The sequence below is a fragment of the Somniosus microcephalus genome, unplaced genomic scaffold, assembly GCF_052327205.1.
Source record: "Somniosus microcephalus isolate GS21.2 unplaced genomic scaffold, FLI_Smic_1.0 unresolved_chr4, whole genome shotgun sequence".
In the NCBI taxonomy this organism is placed as follows: domain Eukaryota; kingdom Metazoa; phylum Chordata; class Chondrichthyes; order Squaliformes; family Somniosidae; genus Somniosus; species Somniosus microcephalus.
In genome coordinates, this window is record NW_028225182.1 from 8,679,998 (window position 1) to 8,694,114 (window position 14,117).

At 46.5% G+C, this 14,117-nt stretch overlaps 1 protein-coding gene across 2 annotated transcripts in view; it reads left to right on the forward strand.

Annotated features, from left to right (window-relative positions):
- Positions 1-14,117, forward strand: part of LOC147089340 (NACHT, LRR and PYD domains-containing protein 3-like) — a 79,215-nt gene that overhangs the window by 29,006 nt on the left and 36,092 nt on the right. For both annotated transcript variants that reach the window (XM_085977184.1, XM_085977183.1), the window contains exons 5-7: positions 6,445-6,616; positions 6,722-6,787; positions 8,540-8,706. In XM_085977184.1, the coding sequence (XP_085833310.1) occupies positions 6,445-6,616; positions 6,722-6,787; positions 8,540-8,706 (405 nt within the window). The remainder of the gene's footprint in view (positions 1-6,444; positions 6,617-6,721; positions 6,788-8,539; positions 8,707-14,117) is intronic.

Consider the following 14,117-nt stretch of genomic DNA (forward strand, 5'->3'; position numbering starts at 1 on the left):
CCAGATACACCACATCTTCCGGTTCCCCTTTGTCTACTCCACTAGTTACATCCTCAAAAGAACTCCAATATTTTTGTCAAACAGGATTTCATTTTCATAAATCCATGTTGACACTGCCCAATCTTACTATTAGTTTCTAAGTACCCAGTTATTGCATCCTTTATAATAGATTCCAGCATTTTCTCAACAAAACATGTGAGGCTAACAGGCCTGTAGTTCCCAGTGTTTTCTCTCTCCCTTCTTAAATAGCAGGGTTACATTTGCTGTCCTCCAATCTGCAGGAACCGTTCCAGTACCTATATAATTTTGGAAGATGACAACCAATGCATCCACTATTCCAATGGCCACCTCTGTCAAAACCCTAGGATGTAGGTCATCTGGTCCTTGGAATTTATTGACTTTTAGTTCCATTAATTTTGCTAGTACAGTACTGTTTTTTTTTTTGCTAATAATTTCTTTAAGTTCCTCATTCTTGCCATACCCTTGGATTCTCGTATTTCTGGGAGGTTTTTTATGTCTTCCTCCGTGAAGACAGAAACAAAGTGTTTATTTAATTTCTCTGCCATTTCCTCATTCCCCATTATAAACTCTCCCGTCTCTGATTGTAAAGGACCTACATTTACCTTTGCCAGTCTTTTCCTTTTCACATACCTATAGAAGCTTTTACAATCCGTTTTTATATTTATCGCTAGTTTGTGCTCATATTCCATTTTCCCTTTCTTTATCAATTTCTTGGTCCCCCTTTGCTGATTTCTAAAAAGACCCAATCCTCAGGCTGACTGCTTTTTCTGGCAACTTTATAAGCTTCCTCCTTTGATTTAATACTAGCTTTAATTTCTTTTGTTAGCCATGGTTGGATCACTTCCTTTTGGGTTTTTGTGCCCTAGAGGAATATATGTTTGTTGCAAATTATGCATTAGTTCCTTGAATGTTAGCCATTGTATGTCTCACTTCATACCTTTTAGTGTAGTCTCCCAATCTACCATGGCCAACTTGTCCCTCATACCCTTGTAGTTTCCTCTGTTTAGATTGAAGACCTTAGTTTCAGATTGGACTACATCACTCTCAAACTTAATGTAAAATTCAATGATATTATGGTCGCTTGTCCTTAAAAGCCCCTTTGCCACAAGATTATTGATTAGCCCTTTCTCATTACACAGTACCAGATCCAGAATAGCCTTTTCCCTGGTTGGTTCCTCCACATACTGATCCAGGAAACCATCTCGCATGCATTCCAAAAATTCATCCTCCACACCGTTGGTGGTAATTTGATTTGCCCAGTCAATATGTAGATTAAAGTCCCCCATGATTACCGTATTGCCCTTGTTACATGTACTTCTAATCTCCTGATTGATACTGTGCCCTACATTACCACTACTGTTTCGTGGCCTATACACAACTCCCACCAATATTTTCCGCCCTTTGCTGTTTCTTAGCTCCACCCAAACTGATTCCAGTTCTACATAACGATCTGCCAAGCCAAGATCTTTTATCTCTATCGTACCGATCTCATCCCTTATTAACAGCGTTACACCACCTCCTTTACCTTTTTGTCTGTCCTTCCTAAATGTTGTGTGATGAAATATGTCATTCATCAGAATCTGTATTTAACTACATATATTGTATTGCCTGCTCCTGTGTTTTTACCTTGTATTGTGTATAGTGCACCGCCCCCTTTCTCCCCATTGGGTGTGTCGGCTCCGCCCATACCTGGCCCTACTTAAGACAAGCCCAGGCTTGTCTTGCAGCAGAACAGCAGAATGCTAGGTGAAGACACAGGCATCTTTCTTTGCTAATAAAAGCCTAGTTTTATCCAGTTAACTTTGAGCCTTGAAGTTATTGAGGCGCATCATTGAGTACCCTGGAACATTCAGTTCCCAGCTTTTGTTACCCTGCAACCATGTCTCTGTAACGGCAATGATATCATACCCATTTACTTCTATTTGTGCCATTAATTCATCCACCTTGTTGCGAATGCTACGTGCATTTAGATTATGTGCCTTCAGCTTTGCCTGTTTAATATTTTTCTGCACTTTGACCCTCTTTACTGTTGGTCTTTATTTCTGCTCCCTACTAGTTTTGCTGACTACTTTTCTAACTTGCACTTCCAGCTTTGTTTCTCTCTGTTCTGGGCCCACACTAAGGTTCCCAGCCCCCTGACAAACTAGTTTAAATCCTTCCCAACAGCATTAGCAAACTCCCTGCGAGGATATTGGTCCCGGTTCTGCTGAGGTTTAACCCTTCCAGCTTGTACAGGTCCCACCTTCCCCAGCATCGGTCCCAATGCCTCAGGAATTGAAATCCCTGCTTCTTACACCATCTCTCCAGCCATGCGTTCATCTGGTCTATTCTCCTATTTCTGCTCTCGCTAGCACGTGCCACTGGGAGTAATCCTGAGATTACTACTTTTGAGGTCCGGCTTTTTAATTTATTTCCTAGCTCCATATATTCTGCTTGCAGGACCTCGTCCCTCTTTCTCCCTGTGTTGGTACTGATGCGGACCACGACCTCTGGCTGTTCACCCTCCCCCTTCAGAATGTCCTGCAGCCGCTCAGTGACATCCTTGATCCTGGCACTAGGGAGGCAACATACCATCCTGGAGTCACGTCTGCAGCCACAGGAAAGTCTATCGGTTCCCCAACTGATAGAATCCCCTATCACTATTTCTCTCCCACTCTTTTTCCTCCACTCCTGTGCAGCTGAGCCACTTGTAGTGCCACGGCCTTGATTCTTGCTGCATTCCCCTGAGAAACCATCTCCCCCAGCAGTATCCAAAACGGAAAATCTGTTGGAGAGGGAGATGGACCCAGGGGACTCCTGCACTGCCTTCCTAGTTCTTTTACTCTGTCTGGTGGTCACCAATTCTCTGTCTGTCTGTGCACTCTTTACCTGTGGTGTGACCACATCGTTCTCCGTGCTATCTGCGAAGATCTCAGCCTCGTGGATGTCCCACTGTGGCTCCAGCCGCTGCTCCAGATACAAAATGCGGATTTCGAGTAGCTGCAGCTGGAGACACTTCCTGCAGATGTGTTCGCCCTGGACTCCGAAAGTGTCCCTGACTTCCCACATGGCATAGGAGGAGCACTCCACGCTGCCGAGCTGCCCTGCCATGTCCTACCCTTAATTTACTCCCTTTACTTCTGCTAAATTAAAGAATATTAAATACACTAGGGACCTTACTTCACTTTAAACACTACAGGGTTAATTTTCTGGCCGCCGTCGGGCGGCTTTTCATGCGGCCGGGGGCCGAAAATTGGCGAAAAGGCGGGTCGGGACCCCCCCCCCCCTGATTCCCCGCCCTGTCCGACTTTCGGACCGCCGTTTCCCCGCGCCCTGCTTCAATCCCGGCCGCCGCTGGCGGGACTGGTCGTTGGAGCACTAATCAGCAATTACCAGCTTGTTGAGGTAGTTTCTCCGGGGCCGTTGCAACTTTGGGGCTTTCCCCACCTGAAACCCGCCTGCGGGGAATCCCGCTGCTGAGAGCTGGCGTGAAGCTTGCCGGCTTGCTTGCTGTCAGCTGCAGGTCAATGGAGAAGCTGCGATTTAAAGGGACAGCACTTGTATGTTGAAGGACCTTGTTGCAGGTTTGGGGCTACTTCTTCAAGGCTTAGGCACAGCTGTGGAAGGTTGCATCCTCACACACTTCTCCAATGCCATCTCCTGGGAAGCCCCTCTCGCCACCCTCACTCAGCGCTTCCTCAGCGGAGGCATCTACGAGAAGCGTGGGACGCCTTTTTTTCCTTCCCTTCTTGCCAGCAGAGGCGGCAGCAGCAGAACCAGGAACAGCAGGATGAGCACCAGGAGCACCAGGCTGCTGCTCACTCACCTGAAGCTGCACAGGCCAGAAGGGGCCAGCGCTTGGAAGTGGCTTGAGAGCACCCTGCTGCGCTTTAGGGGGCCATGGGGACCCGTATCTGCACTGGCAGTCCTACTCAGAAGGACTTCCATGAAGATCTGGTTTCTCTGTTCAACAGATGGCCAACGCTCCTCAAGAGATGTCATTTTCTTATGAGCACTCACCATGTTTTCCGTACCCTGGCGAGTTATCTCCTCCATGGAGGTTGCCAACCTTTCCATGGTGATGCGTTCATGCGCCAATGACTCCACAAAGGCTCTGCTTATGGTCGCTGTGGACTCCTCCATTCGCTCCACACTCGCAGCGACCCTGGAGACAAAACCTGACAGAGACTCCTGCATCTGTGCATGGCGATCCATCAACTCTTCTCTTGCGGATGGACCCAGAGGCAGAGGGTCGACATGCAGCGTAGCTGAGCTCAACTGGCAGAGTCCTGCGCCCTCCGATGAGGACTCTCCACTGCTGTCCCTGTCTCCAGAATCTGCTGAGGCTCACTTGTGAGCTGTGAAACACCAGGTGACAACACTATATGTCCTGAAGGTCCCCCCGAAGTGTGAGTGTCTGCGCTGGTGTTGGGTGTGCTTACTTCTGCTGATGCTGCGCCATCAGAGGTTGGAGGTTCCTCTGAGGAGTCTGGCTGCACAGCCTCTTCCTCCTCCACAGTGAGGACGGGGGCTCTGGATGGTACTGTGGGGGGGAGTAAAGGAAGGATTTAGGGATGTGATGCCAAGGTTCTTCTGGTGACTCCCAGCGAGTTGGCATCTGCTGACACCTGCATCCATGCAGCATTGGTCTCAGTGGGGGGCCTCTTCCTCCCTGACCTAGGGAAGAGGACCTCCCTGTGGGCCCTAACCCCATCCAATAATGCCTGCAGTGAAGCCTCGTCGAATTTGGAGGCAGCTCGGGGTCTGGCACTGCCCACAGCTGCTGCAGGCTCCTCTGCCATCCTGTATGGTTCGTTTGGAAGCCTTCAAAGGATGCAGTGTTTGCTGTGGACCTTGAAAGCACCACGAATGATGACATGCATACTGTGGGGATTTCTGACTCGAATTGGACAATTAGCAAGGCTTCCCACATGCTGGGAATTAATTGGCCACTTGAGGGAAAATTGCGTGGAGCTGGCTGACACTTTTTTATGTGTGTCAGAAACCCCACATGCGGGGAAACCCGACCATTCCCCACACAAGCTGAAAATCGGGGCCGACTTACTCTAAACTAGAAACCTTACTTTTACTTTAACGTGTGGACTGAAGAAATATTTACAAGGTCCTACTTACCAATCAGCTCCTTCCATGGTTGAGACGTTACTTTAGCGGTTTTGCAGTTGTTGTTTGACTGCTCCCACTCTTGGATTCTTTCCTGGGTTTAAATAAGAACCAACTCCTACAGAGTGAAAAGTTAGGGAAAGCAAAGGGGAACCAAGGGAGCTCCTCCTTCGACTCCTCACGCATCTAACTCCCTCACTCACCCAACTCTCAGCACTCTGTTCAAACCGCATTTCGTGCAGAACGCACTGCGAAGTCTGTTTTTATAGGCCGAATTTCCCTAATTAACTGCCTTCAGCTGCTTTGAATTATCCTCTGCCTCTGGGCCTGCTGACTCCTTTCAGGTCCGCTGTCCTCGGCCTCCCGCGCTCTTTATCCTCTACATTCTCCGGGACTGCCGACTCCATTCAGCTCCGCTGTCCTCGGCCTCCCACGCTCTTTAACCTCTGTCTTCTCCTGGTTTGCTGACTCCTTTCAGCTCCGTTGTCCTCGGCCTCCCGCGCTCTTTATCCTCTGCCTTCTCCGGGACTGCCGACTCCATTCAGCTCCGTTGTCCTCGGCCTCCCGCGCTCTTTATCCTCTGCCTTCTCCGGGGCTGCCGACACCTTTCAGACCCGCTGTCCTCGGCCTCCCGCGCTCTTTATCCTCTGCCTTCTCCGGGGCTGCCGACACCTTTCAGGCCCGCTGTCCTCGGCCTCCCGCGCTCTTTTTATCCTCTGCCGACTCCTTTCAGGTCCACTGTCCTCGGCCTCCCGCTCCCTTTATCCTCTGCCTTCTCCGGTGCTGACTCTTTTCAGGTCGATGGGTCAATTCTCCGGCCCTATACATCAACAACGGTGATTATTTCAATCAGTTGGCCTAATTTCTCAAGCAGTTTTCCAGCTGCTTCTCTCACTTCAGATTCGTTCCTTTCCTGCAAATGAAGTTCTGACTTGCTGCTGTTTTATTTCTATTAAATCACAAAGTATGACAGCAGGATAAAATGTGAGAAACGAGTGTTTCATATCGTCAATCAATAATCTGATGTCATGTTTGACACTGAAGGACAGAGTAAACTAATCAGATTACAGCTGCTGCAGATTCTCAGTGATTCCTCGCTCTCCGAGAACTATAATTCATTCCAGTTCTTTGCCATTAATGAGTGAATCAAGATGTTTACAGAATATTTAACCCTGTTCAGAATGGATCGGTACCCGCCCCAGCGACTGCTTCCTCTGCTCAAAACAACTGGGAGGTCCCAACTCTGAACACATCCTTTCCTTCTCATTCTCAGTGTTTATCTTTCACTCCGCTCCTCAATCCATTCATTACCATTCTTTACAGAAAGTCACTGATCTCGCGGAGAAGGGAAACCGGGCGGACAGTTCCAAACTTCTCCTAAATCTGGTGATGGAGAAAGGCTCTCGGGCTCGAAGGACGATGTGGGAATCCTTTGTGAAAATGCGCAATGGGGTACCAAAGCTGGACAAAATACTGAAAGAAATGCAGGAACTTGGTACGGTGAACTCCGATATTGCATGCAATTTCAAATTCAAAGAAAGCATGATTTGCTCTAATATGTAACAGATATGATTTCATGAATGCTAATTGATTTAAACAGGTTCAGAACCATTTGATTACATGAACATCGCACGAGGTTTATCCGAAGTATCCAGTCAGCTGAAAGGTAAGTGACGACGGAGATTTGAAAACATTTATTTCACACCTGAGAATCGGAATGATTGGCTGTAACCGTTTGTTTAGAGGTTTTGAATCTGGAAATCAGAAGTTGAAAGCCAGGAAAAATAGGATTGGACATCATTTAGATTTATCATCAATCCAAAGCTATTCTGTATAGGTTCAAATTACAAATCAGGACATTTCTGAAGTTCCTGTAAATATGCGAACGTGACATCATTTCACTAAATCCATCTGCTGATCTCTTAGTTGTGAAACCCCATACACACCTGGCAAGATCCTGATACACTGGGAAACCCCATACACACCTGGCAGGATCCTGATACACTGGGAAACCCCATACACACCTGGCAGGATCCTGATACACTGTGAAACCCCATACACACCTGGCAGGATCCTGATACACTGGGAAACCCCATACACACCTGGCAGGATCCTGATATATTGTGAAACCCCATACACACCTGGCAGGATCCTGATACACTGAAACCCCATACACACCTGGCAGGATCCTGATACACTGGGAAACCCCATACACACCTGGCAGGATCCTGATACACTGTGAAACCCCATGCACACCTGGCAGGATCCTGATACACTGAAACCCCATACACACCTGACAGTTAGCCTCCGGATAACACAAAGTTTCCTGTACTTTGTTCTAGCCATCCCAAACCAAACCATGGGTGAGGTGAAAAAAACAGGTAAAAACACAGGCCAATTTGGGGGATTAAAATAGGGGAAATTCCTCTCCGACCCATCGAGGCAATTGAAACTAGTCCAGCAGATCAATCTTACACTGAATTCCGGAAGTGTCTTCCTGTTGTAAGAGATGATGTCCACACCAAACAGGAACAGGTCCAGCTCTCGCCTGAAGGAATTCACCAAGTCAGTGTCCACCGCCAGAGAAGGTATCCTGTTCCAGAGGTCGACTATTCTCCGGGAAAAGGACCACCTCCTGACACCTAACTTAAATCTGGCCTTGCACAACTTAAAATGGTGACCCCTGGCCCTCCGTAAGCTATGTGATTGGAACAAAGTGTCAAATGGAACACAATCGATTCCTCCATCATCTTATAAACCTCAATCAGATCACCGCTGAGTCTTTGCTTCTCTAAAGTGCAGAGTCCAAACTCTTAGCCTATCTTGATAACTAAGTTGCTTTATACTGGAAATTAGTCTAATGTCCGTCCTCTGCAACAGTTTAAAAGCCTCAATCTCACCCACCATGTGAGGAGACCAAAACTGGACACAGTATTGCAAGTGAGGCCTTTACCAAGGCCTTGTACTAAGAGAAAATAGGTTGTCTTATACCCAACTGTCCTATGAATGCACCCTAATACCCCCTTTGTTCTAACTATCGCTTCACGGCATTGCTCCTGTACTTTTAGAGATGTATGTACGAGAATGCCCGGATCTTCCTTTCTCCCCCTTATTTAATGCCATGAAGGGTGTATGAATGTTGAGCACTTGCCCTGCCCACAGGCATAACACGGCTCTTATCCAAGCTAAACATCATTTGCCAGTCATGTGCCCAATCTCCCAACACATTAAGATGCAGTTTTGTTGAGATGTGACTATACAGGGTTTTGGAATGTTGCCCATGCGGTGTGAATGTGTTATCAGAAGGTGATCGATAATGTGGCTCACAGGAAGCTGCAGCCGTTTGGTATACGATGAAATGTAGCCGCCTGGGTAGAAAGTGGATAATGTGTTTAGTTTTCTCCATTTGTGTTCACAGATCCGGACTCTACAATCACTGAGTTCTTGACAAAGTGCGACGATTACCAGCTGTTCCGGTTCACGAAATTCTACCGGGACAGACTGGAACAGGCGATTGAAGGAGGGGTGGACGGAGTCAGCTCGCTGTTAACATATGAGTGGCATTTCAGTGGACAAGAACATCGGGTGAGTGGGAGGCACACAGAATGAGTTTGGAATATTTAAACATCACAGAACTGACAGGATATCAGAACTTGGAATCATAGAATGTTACCGCAGAGAAACAAGTGAAATAGGAAAGAAACAGATAAAACTGAAAATATTGTGAATCTGAAACAATGATACGAAGAGGTGAAAATACCCAGCGGATCCGTCCCTATCTGTACAAAGTACAGGGGAACAATTCGGCTATAACTCTTTGTGGACTGAAAACAAAGGGAAACCGTTTTAGTGGGACTGGGAAAAGGAGAGACCAGAGGCAACAGACAGGGATTAAAGGGAAGGTCATGAGTTTACTGACCTGGAAACTACTTAACGTAAATTAAGGAACCGAGAGATGACAAACTCATCTGTGGAGTAAATGAGAGGCATTTCAAGAACAAAAACAAAATGTTAAAATGGTTAAAATGTATGAGACTTGAACAGGAAAACTAACGCCCAAAAATGGGAATTGAAAACCCGACGCTGTGCAAGTTTTTCCAACTTCGGCAGACACTCAATACCTGTCGTGGAGCGTCACTCCCCGGGACAGCAATTCGGGAAATTACAGCAAGCAGCCTGTAATGTTCTGTCAATTACCTGTAATGGAACAGAACTAATTGGAAATGATAATTTGCAGGGTGTATAATGGACGGTCGACCTGCTGCCAACTTTCCAAGTTAATAATCTAGGAAACTTACTCTCATCCCAACCTCCTGCACACTGCCCATTACTGTTAATATCCCACCTAGTCTAATCCCAACCTCCTGCTCACTGCCCATTACTGTTAATATCCCACCTAGTCTAATCCCAACCTCCTGCTCACTACCCATTACTGTTAATATCCCACCTAGTCCAATCCCAACCTCCTGCTCACTACCCATTACTGTTAATATCCCACCTAGTCTAATCCCAACCTCCTGCTCACTGCCTATTACCGTTAATATCCCACCTAGTCTAATCCCAACCTCCTGCACACTGCCCATTACCGTTAATATCCCACCTGGTCTAATCCCAACCTCCTGCTCACTACCCATTCGCGTTAATATCCCACCTAGTCTAATCCCAACCTCCTGCTCACTGCCCATTACTGTTAATATCCCACCTAGTCTAATCCCAACCTCCTGCTCACTGCCCATTACTGTTAATATCCCACCTAGTCTAATCCCAACCTCCTGCTCACTACCCATTACTGTTAATATCCCACCTAGTCTAATCCCAACCTCCTGCTCACTGCCCATTACTGTTAATATCCCACCTAGTCTAATCCCAACCTCCTGCTCACTGCCCATTACTGTTAATATCCCACCTAGCCTAATCCCAACCTCCTGCTCACTACCCATTACTGTTAATATCCCACCTAGTCTAATCCCAACCTCCTGCTCACTGCCCATTACTGTTGATATCCCAACTAGTCTAATCTCAACCTCCTGCTCACTGCCCATTACCGTTACTATCCCACCTAGTCTAATCGCAACGACCGGCTCACTACCCATTACTGTTAATATAGAAACATAGAAGATAGGAGCAGGAGTAGGCCATTCGGCCCCTCTAGCCTGCTCCGCCATGGAATGAAATCATGGCTGATCATCCAAACTCAGTACCCTGTCCCTGCTTTCTCCCCATATCCCTTGATCCCTTTAGCCTTAAGAAATATATCTCACTCCTTCTTGAATATATTTAATGAATTGGCCTCCACTGCCTTCTGTGGTAGAGAATTTCACAGGTTCACCACTCTCTAGGTGAAGAAATTCCTCCTCACCTCAGTCCTAAATGGCTTACCCCTTATCCTTAGACTGTGACCCCTGGTTCTGGACTCCCTGGCCATCGGGAACATCCTTCCTGCATCTAGTCTGCCTAGTCCTGTTATAATTTTATAAGTTTCAATGAGATCCCCTCTCATTCTTCTAAACTCCAGCGAGTACAAGCCCAATCGACCCAATCGCTCCTCATACATCATTCCTGCCATCCCAGGTATCAGTCTGGTGAATCTTCGCTGCACTCCCTCCATGGCAAGAATATCCTTCCCCAGATAAGGCGACCAAAACTGCACACAATACTCAAGGTGTGGTCTCACCAAGGCCCTGTACAACTGCAGCAAGACATCCTTGTTCCTGTACTCGAATCCTCTTGCTATGAAGGCCAACGTACCATTTGCCTTCTTAACCTCCTGCTGCACCTGCATGCTTACCTTCAGCGACTGATGCACAAGGACACCCAGGGATCGTTGCACTTCCCCTTCTCCCAATCTATTGCCGTTCAGATAATAATCTGCCTTCCTGTTTTTGCCACCAAAGAGGATAACCTCGCATTTATTCACATTATACTGCATCTGCCCAATCACCCAACCTGTCCAAATCATACTGGAGTTTCTCGGCATCCTCCTCACAGCACACACACCCACCCAGCTTTGTGTTGTCTGCAAACTTGGAGATATTACATCTAGTTCCCTCGGCTAGATCATTAATATATATTGTGAATAGCTGGGGTCCTAGGACCAGTCCCTGCGGTACCCCACTAGTCATTGCCTGCTACTCTGAAAAAGACCCGTTTATTCCATCTCTTTGCTTCCTGTCTGCCAACCAGTTCTCTATCCAAGTCAGTACTTTGTCCCCAATCCCATGTGCCTTAACTTTACACGCTAATCTCTTATGCGGGACCTTATCGAAAGCCTTCTGAAAGTCCAAATACACCACATCCACTGGTACTCCCTTATCTATTCTACCAGTTACATCCTCTAAAAATTCCAGTAGATTAGTCAAGCACGATTTACCTTTTGTAAATCCATGTTGACTTTGTCCGATCCTGTCGCTGTTTTCCAATTGCTCTGCTATTGCATCTTTTATAATGGACTCTAGCATTTTCCCCACTACCGATGTCAGGCTTACCGGTCTATAATTCCCAGTTTTCTCTCGACCACCTTTTTTGAATAGTGGGGTAACATTAGCTACCCTCCAATCCATGGGAACTGTTCCAGAATCTATAGAATTTTGGAAGATGACCAGCAATGCATCTACTATTTCTCGGGCCACTTCCTTAAGTTCCCTAGGATGTAGATTATCAGGCTCTGGGGATTTATCAACCTTCAATCCCATCAATTTCCCTAACACCATTTCCCTACAAATACTGATTTCATTCTGTTCCTCCCTCTCATTGGACCCTATCTTCCCCGACATCTCTGGGAGATTAATTGTGTCCTCCTTTGTGAAGACGGAACCAAAGTAGGTATTTAATTGGTTTTCCATTTCTTTGTTCCCCATTATAAATTCCCCTGATTCTGACTGCAAGGGACCTACGCTTGACTTCACCAATCTTTTTCTCTTCACATATCTATAGAAGCTTTTACAGTCAGTTTTTATGTTCCCCGCAACTTATTCTCATACTCTATTTTCTCCCTCTTTATTAATCCCTTTGTCTTCCTTTGCTGAATCCTAAACTGCTCTCAATCCTCAGGTTTACTGCTTTTTCTGGCCAATTTATATGTCCTCTCCTTGGATCTTATGCTATCCCTAATTTCCCTTGTTAGCTACGGTTGAGTCACCTTTTTTGTTTTATTTTTATGCCAAACCGGGATGAACAAATTCTGTAGTTCATCCATGCGATCTTTAAATGCTTGCCATTGCCTATCCACCATCAACCCTTTGAGTGACATTCCCCAATCAATCCTACCCAACTCGCACCTCATACCATCGTAGTTTCATTTATTTAAATTCAGGCCTGTAGTCTCTGAGTCAACTACAGCAAACTTTTGATTAACCGGCCCCAAAATAACCGGAACGCTCTATCCACCGGCAAAATTCAGGAGTCGGTTCAGGTAACTTTTTTTACTCCATTTGTTGCTGTGCAAGGGTGTAGCTGAAGCTGTTGCTAAGCTACAGAGACGCTTGCAACTTGTGCCGATTTGTTTTGAAGCTGCAGGGTTTGTTGCTTTATACGGAGCTCTGAGCTCCGTATCTTTTACTATAGCGTTCGGTTATCCGGAATTGTTGATGAATCGGCACCACGTCAGTCCCGTCTGTGCCGGATACCAGAAAGTTTCCTGTACTTCACTCTCCATCTTAATGAAGAATTCTATCATATTATGATCACTCCGCCCCAAGGAGCCTTGCACAACAGGATTGCTAATTATTCCTTTCTCACAACATAATACCTACTCTGAGATGGCCTGATCTCTAGTTGGTTCCTCGACATTTTGGTCCAGGAAACCATCCCGTATACACTCCAGGAATTCCTTCTCCACAGTATTGCTACTAATTTGGTTAGCCCAATCTATATGTAGATATCCCACCTAGTCTAATCCCAACATCCTGCTCACCACCCATTACCGTTAATATCCCACCTAGTCTAATCCCAACCTCCTGCCCATTACCGATTACCGTTCATATTCCACCTGGTCTAATCCCAACATCCTGCTCACTACCCATTACCGTTAATATCCCACCTAGTCTAATCCCAACCTCCTGCTCACTACCCATTACCGTTAATGTTGTGTCTGTCAGTAGTAAGACACAGACTGCAGGAGAACGGTACAACAGGTGTTTACTCAACGTGGCTCACTCTGGAACCGAACTGTACAGATTACTACTCAGTGCTATATACAGGTGTGGTCACTGCCAGTACTACAGTATACATGAACTGTAAAAAGTAGTTCCCACCTTAAAGGTATATACATTACAATTCCGCCCCTTTTAGATTAACAGTACCATAACACTCATTTAACAATTAAATATCAAACTAATTACAATTAACACTTTTAACATACAACGTTAGCTGAAAATAGTCCATTTATATGTTCAATCTTTGGGGAGGCTTCCTGATCCTTTCTGGATAGCGCCTTTCCCGAGTGTCTCGCTCTTGGTGCGGAGGCGATTCTGGCACCCTGCCGTCGGTTGGGTCATCAGCTTCCGATGCTACTGTTTCTGGGGTAGATGCGACCTGTACGTCAGGTTCCTCACCAGGTACGTATGGGCGAGGCATGGGGTTGACTTGTTACTGTGACTCTAGGATCTGGTCAGCATGGCGTCTCACTATGTTCTCCCCAACGTCCACTGTGTACATTAGTGGGCCCTGCCGTGTGTATATCGTTCCTGGCTGCCATTTTTCTGTTCGGTAGTCGCGGGCCAAGATTGGTTGCCCTACATTGAAGCTCCTTGTTGGCTTCTCATGGATGTGCTGGAATTGCTTACTCTCAACATCTCTTCGTACGTTTGGTCTGAGCAAATCCAGGCGAGATCTTAACCTTCGGTTAAAGAACATCATGGCCGGGGCCTGGTTGGTGACTGCATGTGTCGCATGTGAACAGGAAATTTTCCACCTTATGCTGCAGCGGAATGTTGTCATTGTACATAGCCTTTATTGCCTTCTTAAAGGTTTGTGCGAACCTCTCAGCCAATCCATTT